The sequence below is a fragment of the Rhea americana genome, unplaced genomic scaffold (assembly GCF_003343005.1).
Source record: "Rhea americana isolate MKP2758 unplaced genomic scaffold, rheAme1 scaffold_234, whole genome shotgun sequence".
Taxonomy (NCBI): Eukaryota; Metazoa; Chordata; class Aves; order Rheiformes; family Rheidae; genus Rhea; species Rhea americana.
In genome coordinates this window covers 284,107-301,954 of record NW_028186351.1, presented here as the reverse complement: position 1 = coordinate 301,954, position 17,848 = coordinate 284,107, and the positions used below count along the sequence as shown (strand labels likewise).

The following is a 17,848-nucleotide window of genomic DNA, read 5'->3' as shown; positions in this document are numbered from 1 at the left end:
CTGAGGCGCGATGTTGGATGCTGCGATGAAAGTCTCTCCGTTAGGTTTATGGCACAAGGCGCTGGCACAGGGCTGATGCTAGGCAGAGGTGCTGGATACAATTAATTGTAATCTCAGTATATGCCGTTTTCCCYGTTACTTAACGGGAAGAGAGGGGGGATGCGGGTTTCCCCGGGTCATGATTGAAAACGCTGGCTGCCCCCGGAGTCTGGCTCTGCGGTCCAGCGAGCGCCTCCTGCGACATTGCCAGTCTGCAGCTCCACGCACTAACCAGAAGGGATTTGAGTCACTTCCGACCTGCAGAGTCTGGGAAAGCCTCAAATGTTGCAATTTGTTGCCTAACAAGATAGCAAAAAAAAAATAGGTGGCGTGGAAAGGGCGTCACTGGCATTCCCGGGGAGCCGGCAGGGGACAGCCAGGCGGAGCTGCACCGCCAGCAGCAGATGTTGGGAGCCCACCACCCTCCCGTCTCTGGGAAGCAAATTGGGAGTGGGGATAAGCAGGGAAACCCCACAGAGGATGGCGTGGTACCGTGCAGGACTCCAGCCGCTCTTCAGAAGTRCAGCCAGTAATGCCTCCAAATGAGCTGATGCGTCTGTAATGTTAATTTTTAAACCTGGAAGATCTTCAGGCTTTGAGTAGAGTTACCGTGCTTTCCTGGAGAAACCTTAGCAATGCTCTTTGAATTCAGATTGAAGTAGCTTTGCAAGAAACCAACTTTATTCTGCTAATTCTGGCAGGGGGGTTAAGCAGTAGCTGCTGCTGCTTTTTGCTGGGWTGTTATGTGCAAGAGACTTCTTAGTTCATGGGTGAAGGCCGCCTTGTCAAAAACTCCTGGTTTTGAGCAAAGCACATGGAAGTCGGGATTCCTGCTTGCACACCCCTCAGCTGCAGAGCTGTGTCCTGCATCCAGAGCGGCCGGTGAGCGTGGTCCTTGTGCTGCGGCGAGGTGCAGGCTTGCCCCACGCGTGTCTCGCTGCTGCCCGTGCTGCGTCCTGGCGGCCTACTGCCCTGCTGGCTCGATACGGTTTTTGGGGGGGGGGTCTTTAAAACCCTGATTACAGGATGCAGATTCCTGTGTGCTAAAAGCCTCCTGACAAGTACRTCGTGCTATTTAATTCAGAGCTCAAATTCGTCTAGCAATCAGCCATGCGGCTTCAAGGGGAGGGAAGGGGAGAAACACTTTGCCAGCACAGGACAAGCTGCGAAAAGAATTGAGTATACTGTTCCTAATGACATGTACTTAGCAGGATGTAATTGCAGCAAATAACTGTTCTTAAAATTGGCAGCCGTGCAGGGGCTGCACCACCTCCTTTGCCAAGCCAGTAGCTYGCTCAAATGTAGTTAAAATTGCCCTCATCTTGCAAATGGGCAAGTCGCAATGGATTTGCCCTGGATGGGAGGTAGGGCAGACAGTAATCAAGCGCTGGGCTCCTCTTTGCCGTGATCTCTTGTCACAGTGCAACTGTTCTGGCTCCTGCTCTCCTGAGGAACTTTTCTCCGTATGTGAGTGGTCTGACCTCTTGCTGCACCCTGTCTTTCTTCCTTTGCTTCCTACAATGATACAGAGCTCCTGGGTGGTCAGTTATGTTGTTCAAGGTCTAAAGCATCCCAAAAGTTTTAGCAGCTGCCTAGTGTTATGTTGCAGTTCTCCCTACGGCCACGTGCTCCAGGAGGAGGAGGGTTTGTGGGAGACCATCACTTCTTTCCGAGAGAGATAAGCTAAGTTAAACAATTCTGGTAACCCTGCTCATCCAGTGTAAGAGCATTTCAGTCTGATTTAAAGCAGCTTTGTGGCAAAGGGGTTGGAGAAGTCTTCTGCCTTGGAGGGGCTCTTTCCCATGCAAGAAGTATTTTGGGTTCATTCCTAACTCCTGGCACAACCGCMTGCAGCTCCCTGGGAAGAAGGCATGGTGAGGACATCTTTCCTAGAGGAGAGGACGGTGTTTGGGGAGCAGTGGAGTCTGGATGCAGTTGTCTTAAGTTGGATGTGGGGTTATTTTGCTAAGGAGACCAGGCTGAGGTGATGGCAAAACAAAAGATGTGGGGAAAATAGTGCTGTTTTAGACCTAAGATAATAGGGGAAATCTCTTTTCAGGTTATACCAYGTGCAAAAGATATCAGCCAAGCACATATTAATGCCCTTCTGCTTTGTGTCCCTGTTCAGACTAAAAGACCTAGAGGTGGCCGAGCTGGGGGATTCTGATGTTCACGTCAAGATGTTAGCAGCCCCTATCAATCCAGCAGACATCAATATGATCCAAGGTAACCCAGCTTCTGTAGTTTCACTGGCTTTTTGCTGCCAAGCAGCTTAGTTTTTGTTCCCCTTGATGGGGACTGTGCTGTCAGGCACACACTGCACACATGGACTGCTAGACCACCTGCAACATGCCCAGCAGAGTCTCAAAGGGTTCAGAGCCCCATTCCTGGTGTTACCATGGGACTAGCCCTTAGCACACCAAAGGGAGAAGTTTGTCATTCACCGTAGGCTTGGTGCAAAGTGATCTGCGCCTCACAGTGTGGCTTCCTTGCAGGGACATACGCCATCCTCTCTGAGCTGCCGGCAGTTGGAGGCAATGAAGGCGTTGGCCAAGTGGTGGAGGTTGGCAGTTGCGTGACATCCATGAAACCTGGCGACTGGGTGATTCCAGCAGATGCCGGACTCGGTGAGCTCCTACCCAAACTCTTGGAGACAGGTCCATGGTATGAGAATGGCAGCCCTGCTGGCTGCACAGATGTGGACAATGACACGAGCTGCCTGATGGCTCTCAGTTGCCTCGTCTACCGCAGACCTCAGCACGTGGCCAGCACAGGGCACAGCTCACCGCATGTCTCAACAACGAAGATACTTGCTGAGATAYGGGGCAGTAGCAACCTCTGCAGTGCGTTGCAGGAACAGCCTTCGGCAGAGAAGGAACACAAGGTTTCCGGCACGTGCCTGGGCTTTACTGAGTAGGAAACACACTGAGGTCCAGTGACAGAGTTGTAGGGATGGTGCCAAAACTCAGACTTGCACAAACATCTTGGCTAAGCTGGCTACTGGGGACCAGTGTTTGGTGCAGCAGAAGATGGTTTTCTCAAAATAAAAAGGTGCTGCAGGTATTTTGGAGGTCAYGTCTGGAGCAGGTGGTTGCTCCTGTCCTCCCTGGAGATATCTAGACTCTGTGTTATCTGTGGTCGCTAGTAAGGGCCTGCTGGGTGCTGCCTTCTCCTGTAGCACCTCATCCCAGGGGCTGGTTGGGGTGCTTGACACCAGCAGCTGTTTGAGACCGTGTAGGAAGGTTACGGAGAGCTGAGAGGAAACCCACGCCCTGAGTAAAGCACAGGACTCCTGTTCCCAGCATCTCCCCAATGCTCCTGCAGCCCGTTCCCTCCCTTGTGAACTGCTGCTTTCAGATTTGGCCCAAGAGATTTAGGAGTTTGTCTGCCCTAGTGCTGTTCTGGAGCAAAATCATTCCTCTCCGAAGTGCTGTATTTGCTTAGCACAACTATAATCATGTGCACCTCCCAGTTACAGCAATTACATCTAATCGGATGTGACTTAAAAAGAAGAAGAAAAAAAATCCGTTAGAGACTGTTCCAGGCGAGGAAAGCAGCAGTTGGAATCCATTTAGTGCCATATTAGCCTAATCATAAATATAATGGGTTGTATTGTCTCAGATGAGAAGCATCTGGGTAGCTGTGAGTTGTACAAAGGCCTCTTAATTTCTTACCTGTTTATGTGCAGTTTTAAGCATTATTCTTTCTTCCAGTTATTTTTGAACGCTTTTTTTTTTTTTTTTTTTTAAGAGAGCTTGGTAGCTGATACCCAGCTCCAGTAAATCGGGTTGCAATCGGTCTGGCGTTTGCTGCCGCAGTTGCCCTTCCTCTTCGGGAACAGTAGGGCCCCAGGGAAATGCAGGGTGCAAAAAAGAAAGTGTCTCAGACCTTGTACGTCCCTGCGCCTTGCAGCTATCCTGGTGCTCTGGGGATCGATACCACCGGCGCGGGAGCTCGCCTGGGACATGCTCGCTCATCGACGTCGCTCGCTGTAATGCAAGAACCCAGCGTGCTTTCAAGAGGAGCTGTGGTGGTGCTGTTGCTTGTGCTAAACTTCAATTCTGAAATAATCTGATTTTCTGTAGTGTAGAGCCACTGCAGTCCTCCTAAACCGTTATAAAACGCTATAGCAATCTGCTGGTCTCTGGGAACAACTGTGTTTTGTCACATCTGCTTATGGCTTCTTCGCAGATACAGGATAAAGCGTTTAACCTGCACAAGGTCATAGTTATATCTCATTACAGTTCCCTCCTTRATAGTGCTTTGATGCGAAAGCACGGGAATTTATTTTTAAACAAATGTCTCTTCTGCTACTCCAAAATGCCAATGGCTGGGAAAAATTGCCAGTTCTGGTTTAGCGTAAGAGCTTGTTCCTTGCCTATTTCTTTTGAAAAGGCTTTTTCACTTAATGGGAGAAGGAAAGCTATCTGGTTAAGATCCAAATGTGATATTTTCAAAGGTAAATGGTTGATGGGGGTTGAATCGGATATAAATGTAGAGTCACTAAATCTAAGTAAATTGGCTTTGAATATATGGGTTCATCTGTAGGATGTGGAGTGTTTCCATTAGCTCTGCACACTCTCTGCGCTCCAGGAGCCCTGGTTCTATTATGCGTCTAGGAAATGATTAGGCTTTTCTGGATATTAAATCTCTCTTGTCCCTGGGCAGCCGGGGATTCATCTCCTGTCTCCCGCAGGTGTCCTGACAAGGCAAAGGCAGTGTGTGCTGCAAGGTGTATGATAGCGTTTTGTTTAGACACCTTGAAAACAGCACCCTAGTCGTTCAGTGCTCGTACGGACTGGGAGAAACCTCTTTTATGCTGGGATGTTCTGGTTTCGTACCAGAAGTGCTGGTGCGTGGGACGTGACGGCTTCCGGAGCAGCAAATTCCAGGAAGCAAAAGCAGAGCTGGTTCTCCAGCAGCACGGAGTGGGATGCAGATACCTTCTGTGGGAGCTCCCCTCAGGCCTGGGGTCTCTGCTCGCTGATGCACAAGCCCAGTGAAGGCGACTGAGYGACCCGCAGTCATTCTGCTCTGCTGCAGGGAGTAGAGGCCAGACTTTGCAGATCATCTGCTGACAGCTGAGCATATGCTAGATTTGCAGAAGTGCCCTTAAAGCCTACGTGGAGATGGAGCTCCTAAGGCATTTTTGCATCTTTTTTAGCAGGTCCTGAAGAAATGCGTGAGGTTGCAATGAAACCTTACCTCTGGCCTGTGAATTGCTTTGGGTACCAGCTGTTGGTGGGTTTCTCCGTTTTGATGAAATGTTGCCTCTTCTGTAGGGACTTGGCGGACGGAAGCAGTGTTCCCTGAAAAGACCCTGCTCCGAGTGCCCAGTGACATCCCCATGCTCTGCGCCGCCACGCTGAGTGTCAACCCCTGCACGGCATACAGGATGTTGGTCGACTTCGAGACCCTGAGGCCAGGTACATGCAGGGCTGCAGAGACCTGAGATTTTCATCAGCGTTACATGGCATTGCCCTGTCTCATCTTGTGCAGATGGAGATGCAAACATGGCTTGCAAATGTGGCTTGCTGTCACCATGGCCAGTCTTGGCAAACATCCAGCACTGCAAGGAGGGGAGTCTGGGTGGCCAGAGAGAAGAGGGATGGTTGCTTGTGGTTCCCTTGCCAAAATCTACTAGACTTTATGGTTATGGGTGGCTGAAAGGCTGCCTTGCCTATGGTGCCATGGAGAAAAGAAGTTCTGCTGAGTCTATCAGTGACTTCTGAGCCAAAACCTTGACCCAAGCAGTCTCCCCTTCGATAGCCCAGGCAAAGGTGGAGACAGGGCAGTTGCTTTTCCAAGGGCAAAGCGATAGCTTGGGGATTGGCATGGGCCAGTGGCTCAATGTTGTGCTGGATGGGTCTCGGCATGCATATGGGAGGCCGCTGGTCCCACAGGAGTGCTTGAAGGCTGGGCTGGGCTGAGCTGAGCTGGTTTCTGCACCCTTACACAGGTGACTCTGTCATCCAGAACGCTGCCAACAGTGGTGTGGGCCAGGCCGTGATCCAGATCGCAAAAGCCTCTGGCATCAAGACCATCAATGTGGTCAGAGACAGGTGAGCATGGCCTAGAAGGCCAGAGACTCCTGGGAAGGGAGGAGGCTTCCAAGGGGCCAGGAGAGGGTGGTGAGCAAGGAAAGTTGAAATGCAGCTGCCCTTCAGAGTTGGAGCTGCCCTGTGTCCCCAACACCAACCTCTCATCCTGGCCACTCTGATGCAGACCATGAGAACATGTAGCTGAACCAGCAATGGGGGCTGGAGGGAGATGGGCAAGTTTGGGGGCAGAGTTTGATTTTTTTTTTTTTTTTTTTTGGCTTGTTGTGCTTGCAGCCCAAAGCACGGGTAGAAGTAACTTGGGACTGGAAAGACTGACGTGTGGGGGGAGCAGGAGCTGGTCAAGACCCTGCATGGGGCCATGGGAATCTTTCCAGCTGTGATTCCCTCTCCTTACTGATGGAGACTGCTGCCTTAGCGCTGGTGGAGGCAGTTGCCCTTTCAAATGCCCCTGCTAAATAACAGGAGGGAAAGCAGATGCCTGTGTAAAATGCTGTAGGACCAGCAGGAAGCCATGTGTGGGAATAGCCAGGGCTACCACAGCACCAACGACGCTGGTGAGACAGGAGGAGACCCCYGTCAGCAGCAGCTGGGGTTAGGGCAGGCTCCTGCAGGCAGCAGAGAAGAGGTGGAAGTTGTCTCACAGCCTCTGCTCTACCACATCTCCTCCCTAGTCTACATTTGAGCGAGAGGAAGATGAGGGTACTCTTTGCTCTTTCCTTTCTGGCTGATCAGGTCTCCTCTACGGGGTTTTTTGTTTTCTTCCCCTCCAGACCCGATCTCCCAAAACTGGTGGAGAGACTGATGTCCCTTGGTGCAGACCACGTCATCACAGAAGAGATGCTGAGAAAGCCAGACATGAAGGACRTATTTAAGGTACTTGCTGTTGATCCCTCCAGAGGGAAAGTCCAAGGCTATTCCTGTAGCTCAGTACTTGAAGCAAAGATGCAAGGATGCTGGAAAGGACAAATATGAAATAAGCTCTTCCTAATCTTTAAGCAGGCAACCATCATGTTCAAGCAGTAAATCATTAGAGACATATAAAGTTAACAAATAGTGTTCTTGCACTTTTTTTTTCTAAGTCACTAGTTACCGTGTGTCTTGACCTCTTGTGTAACTGAACATGCCCATCTGCTAATAGAAATATGTGCTAAATCTGCCGGACTCCTGGTCTCAAAGTGCCTTTCACAAAGTGTCACCTTACTGGCAATAAACTAGGACGTATTCATCTCTACTGCTCTGATTACCTTGTTACCTCTCATCTTTTCTCCAAACTGAGCAGTGTTTGGCATCTAGATGGCTGTACCAGGAACAGCTTTCACAGTAAAATTGGAAAAAAGGTCTCTGAGGGGACCAGACTGGAGGTAGAGGCAGTGCAGTGAAGTGCTGCACCTTGATATACTGCAGGGAATGTCCCTTCCTGGTAGACTTGCAGTAAATATCTGTGATTGGGAATATCCTCCTGGGCATGAGTTTTCCCGCTCCCTTTGGAGTGGTTTCACTTGAGCTTTCTCTGGAGCAGGATTTAGCCCTGCAGGGCTGGGGGCTTTCATTGCTGCCATGAGGCTCAGCCTGATGATTTTTGGCTCTGGTTATGATTCTTAGCTGTCTCCATGTAAACACTAGGTTTAAGGCAGCTGCTCCCTCAGGAGCTGTGGTCTCATGCTCAAGAGAAGGGAACCCTAAAATTTGGGACCTTCTTAATAAACTTCTCTTTCTGTGCACTGCTCCCATTGAAACCATGACTCTTTCAGAACATCCCAAAGCCTCGGCTTGCCCTGAACTGTGTTGGAGGGAAAAGCGCTACTGAGATGCTGCGGCACTTGCAGTAAGTTTGGCTCTTCACCCGAGCTGTTGAGTGGTGGCTTCTGTGCATGCTTTGGGTCAACACCAGGATGGGCCTGCTCCAGAGTGCTCTGAGCACAGGTGGGGACTGGAGATGTTACCGGTTAGTCCTCATTGAGATTTCAGTGAGGGAAGAGAAGTACAGGAGGAAATAATAACTTAAAGTTAACCCATCATCACCCTTTCTCTCACTTGTATCAAACCTCTCTGCCAGCAGCATGAGGCAAAAGACCTCTGAAATCTGAGTTAAGAATATCCTTCTGGCCCAGGTTGGTGTATCCAACAACAAAGTTGGCTGCTGCTGCATGCAGGGAAGAGAGGAAATCTAGAAAGCAGAGTTCAGTGGTTATATGGAGGAGCCTTTGGTGTGAGGAATAGCTTTATCCACACAGCAATGGGTTTGAGTATAAGAGAGGGAGAAATAACAAGTGAGGTTGAAGATTCATRTTGGAAGTCGCAGGTACCTGAATATCTGATCCTACTTCCAGACACAAAGGGACCATGGTTACCTAYGGAGGAATGGCAAAGCAGCCTGTGACAGTCCCTGTGGTGAGTATTTGAGATGCTCTTGACTTGCCACAGAATTTAATTGCCTTCTTGCTACAGGCATATCTGCTTTGCTACACTACCTATACGCAGGTGCTCCAACATGTTTGCACTTCTGTAGCTTCTTCTTGCCCGTCATCCTCTCAGCTCCTGTTCACTGCCACTGCTCTTGCTGAAAGGACAGATGAGCCTGTCCTCAGCTCTTGCCTCCTTTCCTTCAGTAGAAGGATTCATCTGCCACCATCTGTTATTTGAACATCAAATTCAGAGCCTCCAAACTTTTTTTTTCTTTTTTTTTTTTTTTAACTGACTGAGGCTGTTGCATGATGAGCTGGTTTGTCTCTAGCACAGGTCTCTTGCATTATGAAGGAACTGGGTGGTGTGAACTCCCAGCCTGGCAAGTTGCCTAGCAGACACTGAGTAACAAGCGCACCCTGAAACAAGCTGGTCTTGCATATCAGAGTCGCATCTCTGTTTCCCTTTATGCTCCAACTTCAATCTAGTTTTATTCTGGCAAAGTGAAGCCCTTCTAACCTTGGACTGTAGCAGCTCAGAGCTGTGGTGCCACAGAGACCCTGGAATAATGTGAGGTGTTTCATTAATGTGAACTTGCTAAAGTGAATTTGTCACAAATTAAAGCTCTAACAGAAGAGTGAAGATCCTCATTGCTACCTTTCAACTGCAGTCAAACTTGCAAGAGCTTAGAGATATACTGGGGGGGGGAGAAGGGGGAATTTCACCTTCTGGCATGTGTGGAACAGAAATGCCTATTGGTGAGCGTTTCCCTGCTTCCACAGAGCGCATTCATCTTCAAGGATGTGAAGCTCCGTGGATTCTGGATGACCCAATGGAAGAAAGACCAAATGCACAGTAAGTTTGGCAGTCACYGCCGCAGGTGTGGACAGATGCCAAAGGATGTCACTGAAGCGACGAGTTGACATGTTCATGGCTGACCTGTCAYCCCCATGCTGGGAGACCCTCCCTGTTTGCTCTTACTTCAGTTGTATTTCATAGTTCTCAGACCTGTTGAAGTGCTGCCAGGGAGGCTGCAGCACTAGTTTGGAAAGAAGATGCCTCCTGGTGTTCTTCAGTACCTCCCACTGCTCCCCTTGTCTTGTCACATCTGGCTTAGGTAAAACAGCTGCAAAGTCCTAACAAGCCTTGCTGGAGCAAATAGAGCCAAGTGTAACTGTCTGATTTCACTGGAGGTTTGTGGGAAGAGCCACCTGCGCATCAGGTGTAAATTTGGCCYGTGGTCCTGTTTGCTACCAGCTGATGGCTTTGGGTAGCTTCATGCTTTGTCCCAGAGCTATTTCTACAACCCCTTAGAAATCCAGTTAAGGCAGCACGTTRGATTGACTTGTCTTTCCCCAGGCTGTGTCTCAGAAGGGACCTAAAGCACTGGCCCAGATTTGCTGGGAGAAGCAAACCCGAAATCTGGTTCACTGAGCCAAAGCTGTGAAAACTGCCATCCCCTCCTTGCTGCATCCCTGAGATGCTGGTGGTGGGTGCAGAAGCTGAGGTGTGCACCAGGCAGCAACCTGTGGCCATGTACCCCAAAGCAGTTCAGGGAGCTGAGGGGGCCCTGCTTCTGGGCAATGCAGGTTGTACAGGGACTGGGGATCTTGCTGCCGAAGGTGACATGTCCCCAATCCCTGCCCTGTGCTGCCGCATGGATGCCAGCTGCTGCTGAGCAAGCAGGGCTGGTGCTAATATWCCTGGGGCACTTGCCCTAACCCAAATGCCTGAGCTGGGAGCACAGTGCACACACTTTGTACCCCTCTGTGTTGACTGCAGAGCYGGTGCCACCAGGACCCACTCTGGTRTTGGTTTTGGCACATATTTTGCCTGGGAATTGCTTGGTGGCTCTGGCTTATTGCAAGCATGGGTTATGGCAGGATGAGAACTGTCTCCTTCCCTTACAGACAAGGACAGCCTGAAGAGCATGGTACAGAGCTTGTGCGAGCTCATTCAAAAAGGGCAGCTCACCACGCCAGCATGCACAGAGGTCCCACTCGAGGACTACAGGACAGCCCTGGAGGCCTCCATGAAGCCATTCACATCATCTAAACAGATACTCGTCCTGTGACTCCCTGAGCCGAGGGAAGGCTCAGGTGTAGCAGTAGGCTGAACTGCTGGTGCTTCYCATCACACTGGACCCTGCAGCTGGATCCCAGCTGGCTTGAAAACATTTCCTTTGCTGTGTTGTCTGTGGGGGAAGGTACTAAAGGGAAAAAAAATAACTGTAGAACCATCCATTTTTTGCCCACTTAGTTTTAAAAGCCTCTGCAACTTTACATACATGGCACTATGAGAGCAGTTWTAATTGCTTTTGGAGAGAGATTCTAAACTTGCTTTAGCTTAGATTAGTTTCATTGCATTGGAAAGCTCAGGGTGTTGAGGCAGCTGCTACAGGAATCTCAGATTGGGGTGACAGCAGGTGATCAGTCAGCCAGGGATATAAGGAGCCGAAGTTCCCAGCTGGGTGCGTTTGGGGAACAAGAGCACTGGGTTTGTTCTACTGCCTGGGATGGCTGATTGCTGCCTTCTGCCTCATTTACTAGCTCYAACCTTCATTCTGCTGTTTGTGTTGCCAGACATCACCTCCAGGTGATTCAGGCTATTCTCAGGTCGTTTTGCAGGAAAGCGCACGGCTGGTCACTGCCTGCCTCTGAGCCAGCACCTGCAGAGCCAAATCTCCCACTGCTAAAGGTGCTCTTGCTCTCGGCCACCCCTCAACCTGCAGAGCTGAGGAACTCCCGTCCCTGCTGTGATATTGGCTCCTTGCTAAACRCCACTCTGCTGTGCTGCAGTTCCAACCAGCGCTCACTCCAGGAAGGCAACAGGCGTCCAGACAGAGCAACACAAGACCCTTCTCGACCASTGGCTGCTGGCTGGTCCCTACCCTGGGAACAGGCACCACTGGGACAAGTGGGATGATAGAATGATATTGAGGTGTTAGCAATACGTGCCTGTGTGTTGCTTTGATCAAGTTGTCATCACAGATTAAATGCAACAAGACAGAAGATCGGATGTGAATGTGAACTTTAAAGTGCTGGCTGAGGATTACAGGGTCATCCAGTGCCAGCAGGCTGCTCTGCTAACACAGCCCCTCCTAGCTCGCGAATGTGAACCACRCTCCTCCAGGTGTTTCCTCAGCCGCCTCTACCAGGAGCAGTGGCTTCATCTTTGCCAGCCTTGAGGTCAAACTGCCAAGTCAGACGGATGCCAGGAGAGGCGCTTTCCTGAAAGCATTGCACCTTCCCCAGGGAGGACAAGCTGGGGTGCGACAGGGCAGGCAGCRCTCAGCCCATGGGATCAGTCACTCTGAGATGGATGAGCAGAGTGGGGACAAACGGAGCAGGTGAGGAGGTGTCCAGTGCAAACCATGAGGACGAGCCCACTCCCTGGAGGAGAGGAAGGCATGTGTAAGGCCAAGTGACCATTGCAGCACTACYGGGGGTTGGGAGCCAGGTCAGCTGGTGCAGACTACCCTGGGCAGGCTAGGTCTGCAGYGTTTGCCCAGAGAAAAAGGCTGGAAAAAGGGTGGAGAAACARGCAGAAAGACTTACCGAGTGCCAGCCACCACTGCCACACCAGCGGGAACTGTCCCATCACTGCAAGACRGAGCAGACGTCTCAGGGAGCGCCCTAACTCTCGTGGCCCTGCATTCGAGCCAGGGACAGGACTCGCCTCTTCGCTTGCAGCTGAATTTCCCYAGTGCTTTGGCCCTGGGTGCTGGGTCCAAAACCTCAGCGGGAGACCAGCTGCCTGTGTTGCGCTTGTTTGGCATCTCAAATGCGTGTAGGAAGAGGGGTGGCTTTTTGCAGTACCTTGACCTGAATTCATTTTTGCTGCTGTTACTATACTACTGGCACTATGATTGTGAGATCTGCAGAGAAATCTCTTTGAAATCAATGTTTAACTTTTTTTAAAAGTTGCTGCCAATAAATTTTTCTGTGATCAGAGCAAAATGTGAAGTGCTGCAATGCAACTTTCCTATGCTGATTTTAAGTGCCACTCCCCAGTAAGTGTGGTTAAGAAGGAAAACCCAGCACAGATCTCAAAATCGCCTGCAGACATGCAAAGATTCCCATTAGTGTCGGTAGGCTTGAGTGAGAATGAAGGTAGCTGAGTAGGCTAAAGCAGGRTATTTTCACAGCTGCTTCTGCTATGGGAGACCCTGACTGCAGCTCCTTATCTGCTCAGAGTTGTCCCTTGTGTGATTCATCCATCATCTCTTATTTACTTCTATTACCCTTCTCCATTCATCTTTTGGCCCAGGAGCAGGCCAGGCCCCAGGTATCATGTCCTGGCCAATGCCACTGCCATTGATTTACRCCAACATGAGGATCACACTGGTGTTTAGGGCATTCTGTGGCAAATCTTAATGAGCAAGGCTATGGAACTGTGCAGCCCTTTCCTCTTGCTAAATCACAGGTATTTATATTGCAGCAAAACCATGCTGTTTGTGCACAAGCAATTAAAAGCAGCAGGAGAAGGCAGCCYGTGGTCCTTGGGCAAGCGCCTCAAGGCTGCTGCAGGGGTGACAGTGCTGTCTCTTGGTGCCCATTAGCACCAGTGGGGCACAAAGTGGTGTCTTATCTCCCCAAATTTTGCCCTGGCTGTGCACTCACCGAGGCAGGTCAGCAGCACGTGGAGCAGCGTGACGGTCACGGCATAGTCCCAGACCCAGCGCTTCAACAGCGTGGCAAAGAGGATGCTGCTGGTGAAGTAYGTCAGCTCCATGGCCAGCAGCCCCCCTGGGAGGCAAGAGGAGCCCTTTGAGCCTGCTGCAAGGCTATTTTTTCCCCCATCTAAATGCTGTGGGTGTGCTTTGCAGCAGTGAGTGCCTTCCTGTCCCTGTGCACCACATACCCTCCCAGGCTAAAGCCTCCCCCTCGCTGCCGGGGAGCCCCATGGCTTGATTTCCCAGCTGTCTCCCTGCCCTTTGGCTCACCCAGATATTTGGGGTTGGAAAGGGACGGTTCAGTCCTGAAGTCAAAGGGGATGAGGCCGTCAAAAGTGTCAAGCCTGCGGGGAGGGAAAGGACACTCGTGAGGAAGCAGCTAAGGACAAGCCCCACAGACAAGGCAGTGATGGGATGGTCAGACCCCTCCATCCCTATGTCCCTCCACCAGGCCAAGTGTGAATGCCACCACACGACCCCATGATCCGGTTGGCCTCAGTACCATGGATGCCCYGTACCAGCCTGGCTTGTCCAACACCTCCAGGCAAGCACAGGCTCTAGCCGCTCTCCCCCTTAAAACCAAATATTGTTCTTTTACAGTGCAGTGAGACAAGGTTTCCCCCCCCACCCCGCCCCGACATGATCCCTTCAGACACCCCTGCAGGCCCTCATGCCAGCAAATACTCCTTCTTAGCTCCCTTTCCTAAGGAAGAGCTTATGCACCCCACAGATTAAAAAATCCTGCAGATTTAAAAACCCTACAGATCGAAACCAACTTCTTCCAAAGCTGCTGTTGCACAGCCATCTTGGGCTGCCAGGGTGCTAGCTGGGGTCTCTCCGGCCCCCTCTGCCTCACCTGAGAGCCCCATGGCAGATGCTCCCCATCACGTAGTAGATGGTGTAGAAGATGCCCAGGCACAGCAGCAGGTGCAGGAGGAGGATCTGCAACCAGAGCAGGTTTCACTTTTCAGAAACAAGCCCGTAGAAGAGAAGTGTGAAGGTTTAAGGATCTAATATGCTCTGGTGCATTTAAGCCTTGGCAGAGAGTAATTTGCACTTCAATGTAAACATTGTTTGAGCAGCCCCGATTGCTGCCCAAGTTTTTAAGCAAGTCGAATGAACCAATTGGAGAAACCTGCTGGCTAAGCAGTCGGTATCAGGGTAGGGCTAAATCAGCTTTGGGGAGCCAGCAGGAGTCTCCTTTGCAGGACTGCAGGGAGATTATCCCCTTCATTTGTTCACTTCAATGTCTAAATCAGTCAAAGTTGGAAAATAAAAGGCAAAAGTTTGCAAGCAGCAGCAAGCAATAGGACTGAGCTGTGGAAGGGGGCACGTCAGCCATCGTAMAGGGCCTTGTGACCAAGAACAGGTYGTTTTCAACACAAAAATATKTTTCTAATCCTTCTCAYGTGGCACATGGGGCCGCGAGCTCAGCCCGAGGATGCTGGCTGCCTTGCAGCCTGTGGGAGCCCTGGCCCCAGCCAGTCTGCAGCCGTGGATGCGGGTTGTCCTTGCTCCCAGAGCCGGGAATGGCCCTCGCATTTGCCCAGCCCCAGCCTTTTTTCTCTAAGAGGGTGAGAGGGAGCAGCCAGGAGCGGATTATCCCCGGCAGGAGCRATGCTTCTCGCAGCCTCGCCAGATGGCCGGGCGGAATCAGCYGCGGTGACGGGCAAAACAAGCCACYGGCGCTGCCTCCCCCTGCGCTGCCCTGTGCTTCCTTCCCCAAGAGGCCACTCAGACCCGCGGGCCGGCGCTGACCCAMAAAACCCGCCACGCCGGGCCGTCTCCGACACTGCGGAGCCCSGTCGCCCTTTACCTTGACGCTCGTGCCCTGGCTGCCCTGGAGAGTCATGAGCGAGCCAGGCTGCCGCACGCCGGGATTTGAGGCCGTGACGCCGGCTGGAGCCGTGGCCGAGCCGCAAGGCGGCGAGCGCCAGCGCGGCGGAAAGCRGCTTCCGGACCTGCCGCCGGCGCGTCTGCATGCTGCTCGGCTTCCCCACCTGAGAAGTTTCAACTACGTCGGGTTTCTTGCTCCAAACTTTGCTGCTGGCCACAAGAGTGACTTTGCACAGAGCTGGGATTTGCCCAAGTGCACAAATCACAGGGGTTTTGCCCTACTTCAACAGGAGACATCTCTCATTAAGACCCCCCTGGTCAGTCTGGCCAGTGCCTGAGAAAGGCAGAAACAAGAGCATGGAAATTTTATTACGACGCTAAAGAGAGGCTCAATCTGGTAATTATTAGAAAGCCGGGCAAAGACGGAGAGCTGTTTCCCACCAGGCTGTCGCTTGCTAGAACCTGGTTTCCTCCTTAGAAAAATAAAACAATAATTTGCTCCTCTAACAAAAAGCCCCCAGTCCTCAGCCACTGGCCCAACACCCAATGTCTCCTTAAGAGTCGTTTTCTTCCTATTTTCTGGAAGGGGAGATGGCAGAGCCGCAACACAGCCTCCGCTCCCCTAGTCTGATCCGAGTCTTCCCAAGTCGCGTTATCTGACTCCTCAAGGAAATTCCTCCCCTTTCTCGGGCCCTGTCCTCAAGCGACATGTCCTGCAATTCTTGAGTCAATGAAATGCTTTTCCTTGCTTTCCCGTGGCGGGTTTTGGAGCATTGGTGGTAGAAGGCCGCTCTGTTCCACCTYGGAGCTAGCTGCACTTTGCTGATGGACAGGCAGATTTCTGCAGTAGCTGCAGGGAGCACATTTACCTCTCTAGAGGGTGACTAGCATTAGGCAACGCTGATATGTAAAATCACTGTCATTACAGTTACACAGGCAAGTCTTGGGCTGTCTTGCTCTGCTCTTCCAGCTTCAGCATCGCAAGCCGACACGTAAAATGCAGATTCATCTCTGGATTTATGCTAAGAGGATTCCAAATTTACAGGAGATATATTCAGCATCCTGCTGTATGCTGATACGTGGTCCCCAGTTCGGGTTATCGCACAGAGGAAAGTCGATGCTAAATTGGGTTTGGGATGTGAAAAGTGAGAGTTAAAAACTGTGTCTTCATTTACTTGCCTTAGCCAGTTTGCAGAGTGGGGGAAGAGAAGTCAGTGATTCCTTAGTCATTTTTAAGGCTTAGAACGGATTCTTTAAAACTATGTGCATTTTCTTTTGAAAAATAAACCACTTTAAAACTAAAATTAGCAGCCTGTGTGAGGAGCTAAACTTGCTAGACTGTATTAAAGCCATTTTAACCACATAAAACCAGCCTGCCAAAACAGATTGTTCCTTCTTTTTATTTATTTATTTTTTATTTTGGATTAGCTAATGAGTCTCATCCCATAAATCCCTCTTTGAAACAAAGAAAATGATTAAAAGTTGAAAAGGAAGAAAATCAGGAAGTTCAGCTCTATCGGTTCTCAATCTTGAAGGCTCCAGTAAGCAGAAACAGTAAGTTTGGTCACTATTTACTTTATTTAAAAAGTTAGCTTTCGCTAAATAGCATTTCTGGTGAACATTTTCAGGTTTATCCTGAGTATTTCGGGCCATTTTAGGAACAAAACTGCCAAGTGCTGGCATTCCTGTCCTCGCGGAGGAAAGCGCCGCGGCGGCGACGACCACGCGGCCCCGGCGCAAGGCGAGCCCCGGCGGTGCGTCCGGCTCTGCCAGACAAGTGGYGGGAAAACATGAGGGGAAACGGAGTCGGAGAGCTTCAAGAGCAGCGCTCGGCTAGAAAATAACCAGAAAAAAAACAATGCTAGGCTTTTTTCCCTTCGTTTATTTTACCTGGGCAGTGTAAGGAGCACTGCAGAAGTCGCTGCCCGTCACCGAACGTTCCGGAACAGTCACTCCCGCACCGGGGCACCAGGGAAGCGATAATTAAACCTAACTACGCCTGTCACACGGCAAAAGTACGTTTGCTAATGCTCTGAATGTATGCAATTTGGGGTTTTGTGGGAGGTTTTTGATATCTAAGTCGAAATACTGCCTTTTTTGGGGGGCGTGATGTAGCAAGGGGCAAAAAGCCCRCTGAAGGCAAACAGGAGTTTTCCTACTCGCATTAGGGGCCTTTGGCTCAGGCGTGAATCCCACCTGATTTATCTAGATTTTTAGAATCTATCTAAACTTCCTATTAGAAATTTAAGCACCCAGAAGAGGTGTAACCCCATGTCCCCTCCTGCCATGGGGAAGGGGCACCCCGTAAGTCCCCTGCTGTATGGGGGGACCTCATAAGCACCTCAGCACGCGGGGGACCCCCACAGCGCCCTGTATATGGAAAGGGAAGCCCATAAGTCTCCCCATATGAGGAAGGGGAGCCCCGTAAGTGCCCTGCATTTGGGAAAGGGGGATCCCAACTCACACCCTGTATCTGTGGAAGGGGACCCCCATCAACACACCCATATGGGGAGGGGACCTCTATTAGTACCTTGTAATACCCCCCTCAGGGGAAGGGGGACCCCACAAGACCCCTGCACCCCATAAGCACCCCAGCACATGTGAGATGCCTATCAGTACGTTACACGTGGGACAAGGGAGACCCTATAGTCCCCCAGCATGGAGGCAGGGAGGCTATATAAACCAGGAGGGGCCCACCAGCGGCGCGGCCGTTTTAAGAGGCGCGACGCCGGGCAGGGAGGCGGGGCGTGGGCGGGGCTTTGCCGTGATGTGTTCTCTCTCCCTCCGCCCCCTTCCCCGGCTCTCTTCTCCCCCGCCTGTCCCCGCGCGGCGC

General features: G+C 51.1%; 3 protein-coding genes across 3 annotated transcripts in view; 2 read left to right on the top strand and 1 right to left on the bottom strand.

Annotated features, from left to right (window-relative positions):
* Positions 1 to 2,151: 2,151 nt before the first annotated feature.
* Positions 2,152 to 12,463, top strand: MECR (mitochondrial trans-2-enoyl-CoA reductase). The gene is made up of 9 exons (XM_085306212.1): positions 2,152 to 2,265; positions 2,535 to 2,666; positions 5,322 to 5,465; positions 5,999 to 6,101; positions 6,872 to 6,974; positions 7,853 to 7,926; positions 8,432 to 8,492; positions 9,287 to 9,359; positions 10,415 to 12,463. Exons 1-9 carry the CDS (start codon positions 2,220 to 2,222, stop codon positions 10,576 to 10,578), a joined length of 900 nt encoding a protein of 299 aa, XP_085162338.1. The 5' UTR covers positions 2,152 to 2,219; the 3' UTR covers positions 10,579 to 12,463.
* On the bottom strand, positions 11,993 to 15,031 carry LOC146595190 (putative transmembrane protein 244). The gene is made up of 5 exons (XM_085306225.1): positions 14,996 to 15,031; positions 14,036 to 14,121; positions 13,450 to 13,523; positions 13,127 to 13,252; positions 11,993 to 12,024 (listed from the first exon to the last, which is right to left on the bottom strand). Exons 1-5 carry the CDS (start codon positions 15,029 to 15,031, stop codon positions 11,993 to 11,995), a joined length of 354 nt encoding a protein of 117 aa, XP_085162351.1.
* Positions 15,030 to 17,848, top strand: part of SRSF4 (serine and arginine rich splicing factor 4) — a 16,268-nt gene continuing 13,449 nt past the window's right edge. The window contains exon 1 of the mRNA XM_085306224.1: positions 15,030 to 15,332. Coding sequence (XP_085162350.1) covers positions 15,030 to 15,332 — 303 coding nt within the window. The remainder of the gene's footprint in view (positions 15,333 to 17,848) is intronic.